The following is a 17,400-nucleotide window of genomic DNA, read 5'->3' as shown; positions in this document are numbered from 1 at the left end:
GGCTTTAAAGGTATTCATGTCTCACCATACCTTAAAAGCTATGTCAGTTATAGGTATTCTTTTATTTTATATGGTATTTCATAATTTTAATAAGGTTTTTAAAAACAATGAAGCTCTAGAAACATAGCAGTTTGACATCACCAGGCATATATGTAAAGTACCCTTCATATTTTAGTAATATGTTATTACTATATTTTAGCACTGTACAGTAATTGGTGCTACTTAAGAAAATGCTAAGATATATCTTCCCAGTAAAGGGAAATACATATTATAATTAAAATTTTTTAAATTATATTTTTAGCTTTCTCTGCCTAAAGTCATCAGAAGCAGCTTTGTAATATTCGGAGTTTTTTGGTCTGGCTGTTAGACTGCAGATTTGTATAGACTGAAGGACATTGGGAATACCAGCTTTAATCTAGTTGTTTTGATTTAGTATACTTACACAAGTACAGGGAGAAATTATGCATATGCATAAAAGATTCCTACCAGAACATCCTCAGTACTAGCACTTTTAACTCTGAGAAGACTAAACGAAGGTATGTGGTGTTAAGGAACACAAAAAAGGTTTTGAAAAGATGGTGGGGGGAGGGGAGATTAGGTTTTACGGTGTGCTGATCTAGGTCTCTCTTAGAGGAAGAATTTTGGCAGTGGGGAAGATATGAGGAAAGCCAGACCACTAATACCAAGAATTGTTAAATTTTCTCCATTATTTCCTTTCATTTCTTTTTCCTCTTACCTCACTTCATTGCTTATAATATGGAACTCTTATTTCTTATCTCTAGAAGAAAGTTTTGTTTTTCCTATTTAAATATTTCTAAAAGTTTCTACTCCTGTACTGTTTTAAAAAAAAATGTACAGCAACAAAAAAAGTAGCTTTTTTTAAAAAGGACTTCGCTGGTAGTCCAGGAGTTAAGACTCAGCTCTTCCACTGCTAGGGTTTGGGTTTGATCCCCCTTCTGGGAACCAAGATCCCACATGCCATGCAGTGTAGGCAAAAAAGTAAATAAATAACACTAATCTTTTTTTTTTTTTAAGTAGTTTTTATTTTATATATGCACTAATTTATGTTCTCCCTTGGAGTTAGTAACCCTTGCAAAGGAAAAGTTTTTCTCTCCTGAAGTAGCAGAGTAGAAATATTAAACTGCCGCTGTTGCCTTGAAGTTTGTGTGTGAGACGATGAATAGCGATTACTGGGTGTGTGTATGTGTAATGATTACAGGGCATGCCTGAAGAAACCGAGAAGGAAACATCATTACCTGTTTGAGGAGTGAGCTTTGATTGAGGGCTGCAGTGCTAGAATCTTTTTCTCTCTGATTCTGTCCTTAGTTTTGAGGACTAAGAAGTCTTTACCTAATTTCTCTGAATATTACAGTCTTCATTACTTTCCTTTTAAAAAACAGATATAAAAAATTCCTGGGAAGAGATTTGTGTTTGCTAAGAGATATAAGAAGGCTTGAGTCAGCAGAGAAACTTTTCCTAAATGGGAAGTCTAGATAGCATAAACATGTTTCTCAAAGGAATTAGTAATTACAGATCTAATATATTCCAATCCCTATATAATCCCTAATTATGCTCAATAGATTATCCTCTGCATTTTCTATTTTTCCAGAGTTATGTTACTGTATTTGTGATTATTTCAGAATATCCTATAAGTTTATATATATATCAATATATATGTTATGTGTGTGTGTGTATATATATGTATATAAAAGAAAAATATTTCCTTCAGCTCCTCTTGTACCAACAAATGAGACATTGTACTTTCATTTCCTTTCTCACTAAGGTACAGATTAATAAGATTACATTGTAGTTAGCAGTGCATTTATTCAGAACGCAGTCATGGAGTTAGAAGGCCTTGGTTCTAGCTCTGAATCTCTGTACTGTTGGGCAATTTTATATTTATTTTTGGCTGTGATGGGTCTTTGTTGCTGCATGCAGATAGGGCAACTCTAGTGACTTCTTTTGTGGATCACAGGCTCCAGGTGCATGGGTTCAACAGTTGCGGCTTGTGGGCTCTGGAGCATGAACTCAGTAGTTTGGTACGTAGGCTTAGTTGCCTCAAGGCATGAGGAATCTTCCCAGACCAGGGATCGAACCCATGTCCCCTGCATTGGCAGGCAGATCTTAACCACTGAACCGCACAGGATCTTCAGTGCATCATGTGGGCTCAGTAGTTGTGGCCTTTGGGCTTAGTTGCTCCAAGACATGGGATCTTAGATCCCTGACCAGGGATTGAACCTTAACCCCTGCTTTGCAAGGTGGATTCTTAACCAGTGGACCACCAAGCAAGTCCCTTAAATTCATTGCTCTTTCCCTGTACCTTAAGTTCTGATTCATTGTGATAGCATGACATAGTAACTATTTTAAAGTTACGGTACACGAACTGTAAGAATATATGGAATACAAAATTTGATACCAAAGAACACTACACATTTTAAATTTGTACCATTGAAAGTTATTTTTCAACCTAGGTCATCTTATTAAATAAAACGCTAACAAACCAATTTTTAACATAGGTTTTATCATGTTTTAGACTTCAAATTAAGCTAACTTTTTAAAACTGTGTTTAAGAACAAGCAAAAACTAAAGCTTTCATAGCTTTAGAAAAAAATGTAGAAGAATATCTTTGTGACTTGGGGAATGCAAGGATTTCTGAGGACACAGAAAGCAATAACCATTAAAAAAGAAATGATAAACTCAATTTAATGAAAATTAAAGCCATCTGTTTAGGAAAAGAAACTGTTAAGAAAATAGGCAAACCACAGACTGAGGGAAATTGTTTGCAAAATACATATAAAACAATAGACTTGCATCCAGACTGTATAAAGAATGTGCCAGTCGTGTCTGACTCTGCAACTCCAGGGCTGTAGCCCACCAGGCTCCTCTGTCCCTGGGATTCTCCAGGCAAGAATACTGGAGTGGGTTGCCATGCCCTTCTCCAGGGGATCTTCCCAACCCAGGGATCGAACCAAGGTCCTCCTGCACTGCAGGCGGATTCTTTACCAGCTAAACTATCAGGGAAGCCTGCAAATTAATGTTAAAGACAAACAACTCAGTTGAAAACTGGACAAAAGTCTTGAATAAACTTTACAAAGAGAGATACATGACTGATCAGTAAGCACACAGAAAAGTGCTTAACATCATTAATCATCATTGAAATGCAAATTAAGTCACAATGAACTATCAGTGCATATCCACAAGAGTAAAATTAAGACTGACAACACCAAATGAAAGGATGTGGAGCAACCAGTGCTCTCATGTTGCTTATGTAATGTAATTTGAGTGGTAAAAAAAAGTAAAATCAGAACACCCATTTTGGAAAGTTAGTTTGGCCGATATTTTTAACAACTTCATTGAGATGAAATTTACCTGTTTTAAGTGTCCAGTTTGGTGAGTTTTGGTAAATGGGTACAGTCACAAAACTACCAACGCAATCAAGATATGTATTTTTTTTAATTAGCCTCAGCCCCAGGCAATCATTGGTCAGCTCTGTCATTTGCCTTTTCTAGAATTTCATAGAAATGAGTCAAATATATAGTGTTTTGTCTGTGGCTTTTCCTTAGCAAACTGTTTTCAAGATTGTTGATGTTGTATTTTTAAATGGGCCAAAGATTTGAACATACATTTCATAAAAGAAAATAAATAGCCAATAAGCACATTAAAATATTAAATATCACTAGTCATCAGAGAAATACAAATTAACATCACACTTTACACCCATTAGAATAATAACTAAACTTAATGACTGGCAGCAGTGTTGGCAACTGGAACTCCAGTATATTGTTGGGAATTTAAAATGATTCCACTACTTTTGAAAACAGATTGGCAGTTTTTTGTTTTTGAGTTAAACCTCCGCTTACCATGTAAATTCATTCATCCAGGATGAATTCACTTACATGACAAGAATTTCGCTGACATGATGCCAAGTAGAAAAAGAGTACATACTCCATTTTTGTGCATTCTAAAGAATAAGCAGAACAAATCACCCCAAATTTAGAGGTTTGAACAACACAAATTAATCATTTTATGGTGTCGGTCAGAAATCTAAATTTTGGTCTCATTGAGACCAAACCTACATTCTTTCCTGTAGATTCTGAGTAGACTGTGTTTCCTTGCCTTTTTCAGCTTCTAGAGGTTGTATGCTTCCCTTGGTTCTTGTCCTTTCCTCCGTCTTTAAGCCAGCATTGTATCCTCTTCTTTTCCCCTTTCACATTCACGAAGCCTTGTGATTACATTGAGCCCATTCATACAATTCAGGATGATCTCCTTATTTTAAAGTACTCTTACTAGCAGCCTTACTTTTATTTGCAACCTTAATTCCCGCAGTGTAAAGTAACGTATTTACAAGTTTCAAGGATTATATCTTGACATCTTTGAGAACAATTATTTGGCCTTCTATACTAATTTAAAGTAAAAAAAATTTGAATGGTAGTTGCTTCTTAGTTGATGAGGTGAGGGAAGTTGACTGGGAAGGGATGTGTGGTAATTTTCTGGTGAAGTAGAAATGTCCTGTATCATGATAGGGGTGTATGTTACAAAGATGCATTCATTTGTCAAAGGTTTGTGTATTTCAGTGTATATAAATTTTACCTTAAGAAAGAGAGTGCTATTAAAAACAAAAATAATGGGGAGGGACGTTGGGAATGGCTTGAGGAATAGATGAAGTTAAGAGTGTTGATATTTTTGAAGGTGGATAATGACATGAAAGTTCATTATTCTCTTCTACCTGCTTTCTTTGAATTTGGAGTTTTTCATACTAAAAAGTTAAAGGAGTACTCACTTCATTCTAAGCAATTAAGTCCCTAAATGCCATGAAAATATTTATTACTAAAATTGCATCTATTTCAAATGTTAATTTTTAAAGTATCAAACTTCACAGTAAGAACTAAAGTTTCTTTTCGGCAGCCATGAAGAACTGTACTCAGGTCGCCCCTACGGAGCGCTTGATTCAGGTTTCAACAGTGTGGACAGTGGTGATAAGAGATGGTCAGGGAATGAAGTAAGTGTTTATTGTACATGTTGCAACTTCTGATTAAGAGGAAGTAAAATGATGAAAATGGAAAGTGTCTTAATTGGACTCAATTTCTTGTTACGTAAAATATAGAAAAGCCAAATGAGGGGTAAAGCTCCCACATAGTCCTATCACTCAGAAATGGTATTATGTTTCTTCATCGTCTTTTTAGCATATTGTGTTTTACATGTTTGTTATCTCATTGTCTCGTATAAATCATTTTATATCCTGGAAGATCTGAATGGGAACTGAGCCAGTTACATGGGAAACCTAAAATTTGAGTGCCTGGGTAATCTTGAGCAGAGATGGGTAGAAGATCTGCTAGAAGGTGAGAAAATAGAACTATAGGCTGATGGGTAATAAGATAGGAACCTAATGAAGTTATCTACATGCTCAAGATAAATAAGTAACTTTCTCAGCTAATTATATCATTTTTCTCTTTTGTTTTTAATTATTAGTATTATGTTTTCTTTCTTTTTAAATTACTAAGGTACAATATTTTAGCTATAAATTAGGTTAAATGGTAAAAAGATTTGGTTAGCAAGACTGGTAGTATACCATTTTTAACATTGTTTTATTTAGAGTCTAAAGCAAATTAGTTTTAGAATACAGCCCATTTGTCATTTGAAATTGCTTGGCTATTTGTGTGTGGTTGGGTGTGTACATGATTGTGGCAATATCAAAAAAGATACTTATTTTTGGGGGGGCTGCATAGGGTCTGTGTTGTTGCTCTCAGGGTTTCTCTAGTTGCATCAAGCAGGGCCTACTGTCTAGGTATGGTGTGCAAGCTTCTCACTGCAGTGGCTTCTCTTGTTGCTGGAGCACAGGCTTCAGGGCCCATGGGCTTCTGTAGTTGTGGCTCCCGGGCTCTAGAGCACAAGGTCAGTAGTTGTGGCACACAGGCTTAGTTGCCTCACAGCATGTGGGTTCTTCCCGGATCAGAAATTGAACTGGTGTCCCCTGCATTGCAAGGCGGATTCATAACCTTTAGACTACCAGGGAAGCCCCATTTTAACCATTTTTAAGTGTGCATTTCAGTGGCATTAAGTACATTCATATTGTTGAATAATATGTGCATCTTTCTAGATGCATCTCTGGAATTATTTTGCTCTTTTTTAAAAAATATAAATTCTGAGTTTATGCTATAAACACCTTGGCTAAAATTTGAAGTGATTTATTGTAGTGTTTCTGCTATTTTTTTAAGCCTACAGATGAATTTTCAGATCTGCCTCTTCGAGTAGCAGAAATTACTAAAGAACAAAGACTACGAAGAGAAAGCCAATACCAGGAGAATCACAGCAGTTTAGTAGTAACAAATGGTGGAGGTAAACATGATTCCTGACAACTTCCAAAATCTTTTTTATCTCTGACTTTTTAAATGGCCTTTTCACATACATTCCTTTTATTTGTATATCTGTAACTTCTTCCATTCTTTTTTTAGAGACCTCCATCCTTTTCTCATATGATTAGAAAAAAAAATGTTTCTATTAGGCTTAAATTTCAATTGCTCTATGTTTTCAGGCTTGTAATTAAAATATAATGTTTTTCTCTTATTTTTATTTCGGGAGAGAACTTTACTAAGGACAGTTTATCTGGAATAGACTTTTGCTAATCTTTTTTTTTGGCAGTGCTGAGTCTTGGTTGCTGCGTTGGCTTTTTCTCTAATTGCAGAGATCATACACTGCATTTTACACCGCAGTCTCCAGCTGCAGTGTGTGGGCTTCTTGTTGCACTGGCCTTTTCTGTAGTGGAGTGTGGGCTCTATGACGCTCAAACTTCAATAGTTGCAGCAGATGGGCTAGTAGTTGTGGCTCCTGGACTGTAGAGTACAGGCTCAAAAGTTCTGGTGCACAGGCTTAGTTGCTCCACGCATGTGGGAAATTCCTGGATCAGGGATCGAACTCGTGTCTCCTGCATTGACAGGCAGATTTGTTATCACTGAGCCATAGGGGAAGCCTGATCTTTGCTAATCTTGATTTAACCATGATCTTCTTAGAAGTATTCTCCTTTTTAAAGATTCTCTTTGTGGTCATTGTGTGACCTCTTTTAGAAATTCAGTGTATTCTTGATGTCTGCCTTGTCTTTCATCTGAAATTGTGCTCTTCAAGGGCATCTGAATCGTATTTATGTGCATCTCACTCCAGAGCATTTTGAGAAGCAAAAACTCCTCAAACGATTCCCTTCCATCCACAAACTGCTGCAACATACCAGCAATACTGACCTCTAAAAAATAATTATCTAAATAGGAAAATCATTTTTTCTAGTAATAGACAGCAGTTACAATAGGGGAACAGTCATCAGTATCTATTTCTTTATCACCAAGTCTTTCCTCCTGTCTTTTCACTTTTATTTAGAGTTGATTGTGTTAGGTTTTCTGCCTAATTCTTCAAAGAGATATAATTACGCCCCAAACCTAAAACATCCAAAAAAATGAAGCAAAACCTAAAAGAAGATATACCCTTCAACATTAAAAAATTATTCTTCCTCTTTTTGTCTCACAGAGTGAAATTTGTTTAAAATAGTCAAGAGCTAGCCAAAGAAAAAAAGAAATACTAAAGGTCTAAATTGCAATAATTACTGTCAATTACTGCATTCTTTATAGTGAATCAAGACTAGCGCTTTTCTTTAGCCTGTTCTTGCAAGTGACCATGGACTAAATGATAAAGGCTTGTGTAATTTAAACTTATTCTTCCCGCTTTCAGAATAGAAAATGTTAAGGAAAAGGAAAGAATTGCAATTTAATGTTTTTTGTTGGCTATCTAACTTGAATTTTTTTTTTTAATGTGTGTGTGTGTTTGTGTCCAATGGACAGTGGAACATGATCTAGATCAGATTGACTATATTGACAGCTGTACTGCGGAGGAAGACGAGGATGAGGTGAGACCACACAAGGGCCTGGACTCAGACAGCCTCAGTTCACAGTTTATGGCATATATTGAACAACGGCGAATCTCTCATGAGGTAGTATACACATTTAAACCTAAATTTGTTGCCATCCCCCAGTAAAAACAATTTATGATAGTCTAAATTTCTGTCATATCAGTGATTTGTTAGTTTAAGCTCAGTTACTTGTTTTTAGTTCCAATTTTATTACTTTTTCAAACTATTTTTAAAATCAGACAGTAGTCTTAAGTAAAGTTGAGATTTATTTTTCAAATAAAAGGACAGATTTCAGAATTTTAAAGAAGTCCTAAGAAAATGGAAAGGAATATGATGCTTTTTGTTGTTATTCTTAGTGCTTTTTTATTAACTGATAAAACATAGTTTGGTAAGTAATTAAGAATTGAAGGAACAGCTGACTTTTGGAGCAACATACAAACTCAACCATAGAATTTTTATGATGAGCTTAATTATATTGGTGCTTTTATGCTAAGTCACACAGAATATAAATTGTTTGCCATTAAAATTCCTGGGTGTCTGTTATAGTGGAGCATTGAGTTGCCTTAGAAAACAAATGAGCATTCAGCCCACTGCGAAGTCTCTGCCAGTTCCCCAAGGGTCTCAAGTAGAAACAGCATTCTTCAGTGTATCTAGTCAGCATAATAAAATGGCTCCACTTCAGTGTGTGTGATGTTAATGTCTGGAGTTGGTCCCAGTCTCTGAACAGGGATTATTTGAGAAACACTTGGGGCCTTTTTGAAGAATGATGTATTTAGTCTTTTAGAAATAGCGAATAGTCACTTCAAGTGGGACATGTTATAGAGTGTTATTATCATTCTTTAAAAAAAAAAAACTTGGTTTTCCATCTGAAGACTTTTGAACACAGTATTTTTTGTTGGTTCAAAAGACACTCTTGTATTTAAAGTTTGATAGATACATTATTCCCCCCACCCCATATTTGGGGGGAATACATTCCAAGAGCACCAGTAGATGGATGGTACTGAGCCCTATATGTACTATGTTTTTTCCTATATATACATACCTATGATAAAGTTTAATTTATAAATCAGGCACAGTAAGAGATTAAGAATAATAACTTAATAATAATACAGTAGTTGCAACAGTATACTGTTGCAAAAATTATGTGAATTTGGATGTGTGGACACTCACACTCTCTCTTAGTGTCTCACTGCACAAATTTAATGCCTTCCCCATCTTAACTAAGAATTCATTTACACACACTGTGGTTGTGTAACGTCTGCAGTTTGAAGTGCAGTGGCAAAACTAGCATGAATGTCTCTTTCTGTCTTCACAACTTCACAGATGGAAGCTTTGTTCTTACTGTAGATCTTACCTTAGAATACAATTTTTTTCTTTCCTTATTCAAGAACTTTGACCTCTTCACTTCAATGAAGCATTTTACAACTTCTCTCAGGCATATCTGAATTACCAACATTACTACTTTTGTACTTGGAGCCATTATTAATAAAATAGGATACTTGTACACAAGCACTACTGTAGTGTGACAATCTGATAATTGAGAGAAACTTAACTGATCCAGCTACTAACTGACTAACAGGCAGGATACCCTGGTGAAAGGGATGATTCGTAACCCAGGTGGGATGGAGTGGGACAGCTTGTGATTTTACCACACTGCTTAGAACGTCATGCAGTATAAAACTTATAAATTGTTTGTTTCTGAAATTTTCTATATAATATTTTTGGACCATGGTTGACTATGGGTGACTGACATCTCAAAAGGTGAAACCAGCCGATAATGTCCATTGCTGTGAATCAAAGTCCTGCAGCCTACAGATAGCAGTGTGTACGGGTGATTAACGAAACTACTTATGGTTCAGGCTATGAGCTTTTCTGCTAGAGCAAAGGGCATCTACTTGGCAATAAAATTTAACAGTGCCCACATTATAATCTTAAAGGGAATCCTTTTTCTTTTCTTGTAGTCTTTCTCTTTGACTATTTTATGGTTAATTATCCTGTGTAGATGAGGTATTTCTACTAAAAGTGAAAATGCCTGTTACACTGCTGGTGAAAAATATCATTTCTTTAATCCATTATATTGGCTAATTTGTAATATGTTTTTTGATTCCATCTACCTATTACGTATAGTAGTCTTTTTGATTCTGTCATAAGGCTCTTTAGAACTTCTGTGTCATAAGGCTTTTGAAGCTTGGCATATATAAAAATCTGCCTGCAGTGCAGGAGACCTGGGTTCGCTTCCTAGGTCTGAAAGATCCCCTGGAGAAGGAAATGGCAATCCACTCCAGTATTCTTGCCTGGAAAATCCCATGGACAGAGGAGCCTGCCGGCCTACAGTCCATGGGGTTGCAAGAGTCTAACACGACTTAGTGACTAAACCACCACGCATATATTAAAAATAAAGTGAAGCAGTATTATTTTAAATGGTTTAATAACCAGTGAAGAAATATTTTTTTTTATATTCTTGGATACTGCCTAAAAATGGGTTGTTAAAAACTATTTGAGATTTTAAACACTCTGCTATTATTTAAGTTTTATCATAATACCTGTCACATGCATAGAAATATGATAAAATGGGGTATGGCTTATAGACTGTAACATATTTACTTTTTTAATTAAACTGTTACATTCATTTTTGTCATGAAAATTTCATGCACCTCTTGCAGTAATTTTAAGTAATCACAGTATTGTAAAACCTGGGTGATAAGTCACTGATGGTAGCATACTAAGATTTCTGTTTACTTAAAAACTCAAATTCACTAAAATTAGAATAAATATTCTCTCATCCAGATTCTAGAATTGTGTCTCATTTAATATGATCCTTATGCCTAGACTTTACAGGAATCAGCTTTAGCCCTTTGGAGTAATTCACCTAAGATTTTCTTGGAGATAGACTGTAAATAGTTTTCCATTTGATTTTTAGATTTTTAGGGGGGATAAGTTGGGTTGTTTTTTTCCCTTCTAGAATACCTATTTTGTTGATTTTCTTTGGTGTTCAAGTAGGATTATATTGTTTTTATAGATTATCACTTGACAAAATACATGGTGTCTCTATCTTTGATTTATATTTTTCAGTATATAAGCCATATAACTTAAACCAGTTAAGTTTTCATCAATAATTTTTTTAAATGACCTTTACCCTTCAGTTTATAAATGTGTGTTTTAGTCGCTCAGTTATGTTCAACTCTTTGTAATCCCATGGACTGTAGCCCTCCAGGCTCCTCTGTCCATGGAATTCTCCAGGCAGTATACTGGAGTGGGTTGCCGTTTCCTTCTCCAGGGGATCTTCCTGATCCAGGGATCGAACCCGGGTCTCCTGCATTGCAGGCAGATTCTTTACTACACTGCCACTATTTCTCTTTTAATTAATACCGTGGTGGTGGTGGTTGTTTAGTCCCTAAGTTGTAGCCTGCCGGGCTCCTCTGTCCATGGGATTTTCCAGACAAGAATACTGGAGTGGGCTGACATTTCCTTCTCCAGGGGATCTCCCCCACCCCACAGAACAAACCTACATCTCCTACATTGCAGGTGGTCTCCTACATTGCAAGCAGATTCTTTACCACAAGCAGCAGGAAAGCCCTAATTAATACCATCGTGCTCGTGTTCAAGTCACTTTAGTTGTGTCCAACTCTTTGCAACCCTGTGGACTGTGCCCTCCCAAGCTCCTCTGTCCATGGGATTCTCCAGGCAAAAATAACTGGAGTGGGTTGCCATGCCCTTCTCTAGGGGATCTTCCCCATCCAGGGATCAAACCTGGGTCTCCTGCATCTTTTGCATCACAGGCAGATTCTTTACCACTGAGTTACCAGGGAAGCCCCAATTAATACTATATTTTACCATAAACAGAAATTACTTTTGAACTTCCCTGGTGGTGCAATGATTAACAATTCACCTTGCAGTGCAAGGGACACTGGTTCTGTCCCTGGTCCAGGAAGATCCCATGTGTTGCCGAGCAGTTAAACCAGTACATCACAACTGCTGAACCCATGTGCTGCAACTACTGAAGCCAGCACTCCTAGAGCTTGTGCTCCGCAATAAGAAAAGCTACCTCAGTGAGAAGCCCGCACATCAGAACAAAGAGTAGCCCACACTCACTGCAAGTAGAGGAAGCCTGCATGCAGCAGCAAAGACCCATCACAATAAATGGGTAATAAATAATAAATAAAATAATTAAATAAATCTTTAAAGAAAAAGGAAGAAATTACTTTTTACTTTATCTTGATATTCTACTAGCATCCCCAGGACTATTTGTCTAACATAACATAAGTACAATTTATGATGATGATGAAGTAAAGAAATGTAATCTCCCCAGTGAACTTGCTGTTACCAGGAATAGTCAAGAGAGGCTGAGCAAAAGTCAGGATAGGATCGGTAGGAGTTCCTGTTCTAGAGGAGAGTTTGTGCTCAACGACCTCTAAGATTCTTTCCAACTTTCACATCTTATTGTTTTGTAAATATTACTGTATGGTCATTATAAATCATAAAATACAGTGAGAGTAAAATCTACATTTTTAAAAAATAAATGTTTTTGGATTGTGAACAGTTTTCTGTTTACCAAAGCAGTGATACAGCCTATAATTCTTCTAAACATGAAAATTCACATTCCAAGATTTTGTTAAAATATTTTTAGTGTAATATAATATGCTGATTCCTAAATGCCATTGAAATGTGAACTGTGTAATTACACTTTTCTGGATACATGTGTTAAATTGATCTGTTTTTCTGTTTTTGGCCTAGGGGTCACCAATAAAGCCAATACCCATGAGGGAATTTCAAAAAACAGAAGACATGAGAAGATATTCACATCAAAATAGGTTTGAAAAACCAGTGCTAGTCATTTGTTTCTGTCTTAAAACTCGGTAGTAAGAGCATGAAATGATTTTGGTTTTGTGTAGATATATGTATAATGAAAGTGTTTAGATTCTCCGAGTTTTAAATACAATGTATTAAGAGCTAAGTGAAATGTACCTTTACTAGCGTGTGAGATGAGTGCAATTGTGTGGTAGTTTGAGCATTCTTTGGCATTGCCTTTCTTTGGGATTGGAATGAAGACTGACCTTTTCCAGTCCTGTGGCCACTGCTGAGTTTTCCAAATTTGCTGGCATATTGAGTGCAGCACTTTCACAGCATTATCTTTCAAGATTTGAAATAGCTCAACTGGAATTCCATCACCTCCACTAGCTTTCTAAGGTCCGCTTGACTTCACATTCCAAGATGTCTGGCTCTAGGTCAGTGATCATGTTATCGTGACTATCTTGGTTGTGAAGATCTTTTTTTTACAGTTCTTCTGTGTATTCTTGCCACCTCTTCTCGCGGAGAGTCGGACATGACTGAGCGACTGAAGAAGAAGAAGAAATGTACCTTTGTGCTCTAGAATAAGAAGTAAAACTGACTTACTAATTCTAAATTCAGATTACCTAAACCATTATCTGTATAATTATTTGAAGATACTTAATAAAGTTTATAATGATGTACCTGGATTTATGCATAAATAGGGCTGCATGAATTTCAGGAGTCCAGCGATTTTACCTAAATTTTTTATTAGATGACAGAACAATAGAGAAAATGACATATTCTTCATTCCCATCTCAGTTGAAGTAATCTTTTATCTATAATTACTGCCTCACAGGGTATTTCTAAAATTAGCTTGACCATTTAGAGTACTGCTGCTGCTGCTTTTTTTTCTCTTGAGAAAACTGCTTCTTATTCTTGAACTCTAAAAGGTTTCTTGTCATAAACTGTATCACAATCATTGAAAAATTCTCAGCCTTTGATTTTTTTGCTTTTTTTTTTGAAATCTTAAAAAAGTAGGCTTGATAAGTCTGTTCTTAAGTAGCATTAAATTTGTTGTGTAGAAAGTGTCATACATCATTCGTTACTTATACTTGACAGGATATTAAAGTTGTTTAGAAGGCAGAGCTATAGATGAATACAGAAACTGTAGGGAGAATAATGAAAGAAAGAAATCTTATAACTTGGCCTTTTTAATCTTGTTAGTTAGTTCATGAAGATTTAGACACATTTCATGTCTTTGAAATTCATCTCAAAATGACCTTTTAGTTGCCAGTGTGTCCCTTTACTGAAAATGTGGTTATTTGAGATTCCAGTATCATGCGGGGATTTCTTATTATATTTCCCCATGTTGGATAGACCTCTGCTTTATTTTTGGCCCCTCCTACCTTCTGTGTCCATCATAAGTAAAGCTCAAGATCTCCAGGATATGGCACACACCCTCAAGGTGAAAGCCAGCTTTTTGCTCAGTTGCTTTACTAAAGTTTTAGTTTTCTGATGCTTCAGTTCAGTTAGGTTTAGTTGCTCAGTCATGTCCAACTCTGTGACACCATGGACTTAAGAACGCCAGGCTTCCCTGTCCATCACCAGCTCCCGAAGCTTGCTCAAACTCACGTCCATTGAGTTGGTGATGCCATCCAACCATCTTATCTATCCTCTGTCGTCCCCTTCTTCTGCCTTCAATCTTTCCCAACATCAGGGTCTTTTCTAGTGAGTCAGTTCTTCACATCAGGTGACCAAAGTATTGGGAGCTTCACCATCGGTCCGTCCAATGAATGAATATTCAGGACTGATTTTCTTTAGAATTGATTGGTTTGATTTCCTTGCCGTCCAAGGGACTCTCAAGAGTCTTCTCCAGCACCACAGTTCAAAAGCATCAATTCTTTAGCCCTTAGCTTTCTTTATAGTCCCAACTCTCATATCCATACATGACTACTGGAAAAGCCATAGCTTTGACTAGATGGGCATTTGTTGGCAAAGTAATGTCTCTGACCCTTATATAACAAATTACCACAAATTTAGTTGCTTAAAACAGGCCTATTTATTATATTACAGTTCTGAGAGATAGAAGTCTGGGCAGGCTTGTTTCAGTTCTCTGCTTAGGCCCTCACAAGGCCAAATGTCAAGGTGTTGGCTAGCCTAGAGTCTTACCTAGAGGCCCTGGAGGAGAATCCACTTCCAGGCTCATATAGGTTGCTGGCAGAATTCAGTTCCATGCAGTTGTAGATTGAAGTCTCCATTACCTCCTTAGCTGTTAGCTGGGAGTCATTTTTGCTCTAGAGTCCACCCACATTTCTTCGTTCATGGTTTCCTCCATCTCAAGCCAGCAGTGACGGGTCAGATCTTCACATTTTAAATCTGATTTCCCTTTCTGCCACACCTCACAAACTCTCTTGCCTTCCTCTTCTGGTTTTAATGACTTGGCTTCCCTTGTAGCTCAGTTGGTAAAGAATCTGCCTACAGTGCAGGAGACCTGGGTTTGATCCCTGGGTTGGGAAGATCCCCTGGAGAAGGAAATGGCAACCAACTCCAGTATCCTTGCCTGGAAAATCTCATGGACAGAGGAGCCTGGAGGGCTGCAGTCCATGGGGTCGCAAAGAGTCGGGCATGACTGAGCGACTAACACTAACTAACACTCTGATTATACTAGGCCCACCTGGATAAGGTCGACCAATTAGTAACCTTAATTTCATCTGCAGAGTCCTTTTCTGATATGTAACATATTTATTGGAGTAGCACCAGGGGAGGAGATCATGAGTGCCAAAAATCTGCCTACCAAACCTTAATCCAGAGTTCCTGTCTTTTAACTTCTTTTTAGAACCTGTGGATTTTTTTGGGGGGGGGGTGCACTTCAGCAGTGCATTTTATAAGATTACTTTATTGAACAGTTTTTTTGTTTCCATTGGAAGAGTCATTCAGAATATGTAACCTGCCACAATGCTAGAATCTGAATCAATGATTACTATTAACTAGGTGTTTCAAATCTTTAGATCAATACAGTCTTTGGGTAAGAACTCTATACTTTTATCTGTCATCATTTGAGCTTTAAGATCAATACATACCTCATGTTGCTAAATATCTCATATGTGCTAAGTACTTTTTTAGGTATTGGGAAATAGCTGTGAATTTCAGAGTTCCTATCCTCCTCAAATGGAATCATGAATTAGAACCTAGAAAAACAAAAGCACCTCAGAATGGCTGGCAACTCTAAGGCTCACAAGCCTTGCCTGTAACTTGAGTATTGTTGCATTGCTTCATGTGTGTGCTCAGTCATATCCAACTCTTAACGACCCTGTGGACTGTAGCCTGCCAGGCTCCTCAGTCCATGGAGTTTTCCAGGCAAGAATACTGAAACAGGTTGCTATTTCCTTCTTCAGAGTATCTTTCCAACCCAGGAATCCAACCTGCGGCTCCTGCATCTCTTGCGTTGCAGGAAGAATCTTTACCTCTTGAGCCATTGGGGCTTCCCATCTTGAGGAATATGTTAACCTACAAAGTGTCAATCAATCCTTCTGTAACAAAGACTGAAAGGAATTAAGTTAGTTTATAGACTGCTACTTGCTTGTTAGTCACTGCTGAAAAAAAAAGTTGTTTGCTTTTTTCCTCCCAATTCTCCCCTCCCATCACCCACCATGTGCATTTCTTCCTACCTCCCTCTCCCCCACACAAACACAGACACTATCTGCTTGAGGATTAAGAAAGGTAAGGAGGTATGTTAAGAGTATTATGATAAATTGGGAGGTGCTTTATAACTGTTTGCTAAGATGGAGTAAATAAATTTTTAGTTAAAATAACAAAGCTGTCATTTATTTTACATATCAAAAAAAATTTTAAGGGCTCACTTACAACCTGATTGGCATTTTAGTTCAGGAGAGATGATGTCAGGCTTGGTGCTATGAAGTTCGTTAATTTCTACTGGAAGCAGCATAGTATTAAAGAAATACCTGGATATTTTTAGTTTCATGTTACCTAGACAAAACTAGAAAAGCTGCTATAGTAAATGTGATATGATGAACAAAGAAAAGCAGAAGGGCAGTTCAGAGTCTGTCATACAGAGGTACAGTTCTGGTTTACCCAGCTCAAATAAGTTCAAGATTTAAAAATGCATAATTACAAACATGTATTTTTGTATCAATATCCCGTATTTTTGAGAGGAAGATACCACGGCCATTTGTTTAAACAATATTTCTGTAATAGTCTGGTTATGTTCTAGGTCCCTGATGTCACATAGTTAACCTTTAACAACGCAACAACAGACAAATATATGTAACAAATACTTGTCAGGTACTGCTCAGTGCTACAAAGAAAAATAAAGCAGGATGAAAGAGTTAATACTGAGTCAGGTTGAGGGGAAAGCGAGAGCAATTTTGTGGGGTAATGATATTTTGATCGAAACCCCAAAGAGGGATCAAGGATTCTGGCAATCTAAGGGAGGAACAGTCTAGGCAGAAGCTATGACAGAGGAACACACTTGGTGTGTTCACGGAACACTAAGGAGTGTAAATAAGGCAAAACAGTTTTGAAGTGTGAGATGAAAATTAAGTTGTGGTTATGTTCTAGTTGAGATGCTGCTAGAAATTTGGTGGTGTTACCAGGTAAGCAGGTCTAGATATATAAATTGAGAGTAAAGGGGAGAGAATTAAGGCTTAAACAACTAGATTGTTTGTTGTTATTGTTCAGTCGCTAAGTTGTGTCCATCTCTTTGCGGCCCTATAGCCTGC

At 36.9% G+C, this 17,400-nt stretch overlaps 1 protein-coding gene across 8 annotated transcripts in view; it reads left to right on the top strand.

The window, feature by feature from the left end:
• Positions 1 to 17,400, top strand: part of LRCH3 (leucine rich repeats and calponin homology domain containing 3) — a 102,521-nt gene that overhangs the window by 48,486 nt on the left and 36,635 nt on the right. For all 8 annotated transcript variants that reach the window (XM_055399332.2, XM_055399002.2, XM_055399418.2 and 5 more), the window contains exons 7-10: positions 4,906 to 4,999; positions 6,216 to 6,336; positions 7,824 to 7,972; positions 12,626 to 12,702. In XM_055399332.2, the coding sequence (XP_055255307.1) occupies positions 4,906 to 4,999; positions 6,216 to 6,336; positions 7,824 to 7,972; positions 12,626 to 12,702 (441 nt within the window). The remainder of the gene's footprint in view (positions 1 to 4,905; positions 5,000 to 6,215; positions 6,337 to 7,823; positions 7,973 to 12,625; positions 12,703 to 17,400) is intronic.

The sequence above is a fragment of the Moschus berezovskii genome, chromosome 1 (genome assembly GCF_049115385.1).
Source record: "Moschus berezovskii isolate FMDL1 chromosome 1, NW_MosBer_1.0, whole genome shotgun sequence".
NCBI lineage: Eukaryota > Metazoa > Chordata > Mammalia > Artiodactyla > Moschidae > Moschus > Moschus berezovskii.
Note: the sequence above shows the minus strand (reverse complement) of the source record. Positions and strands in the feature narration are given on the sequence as shown.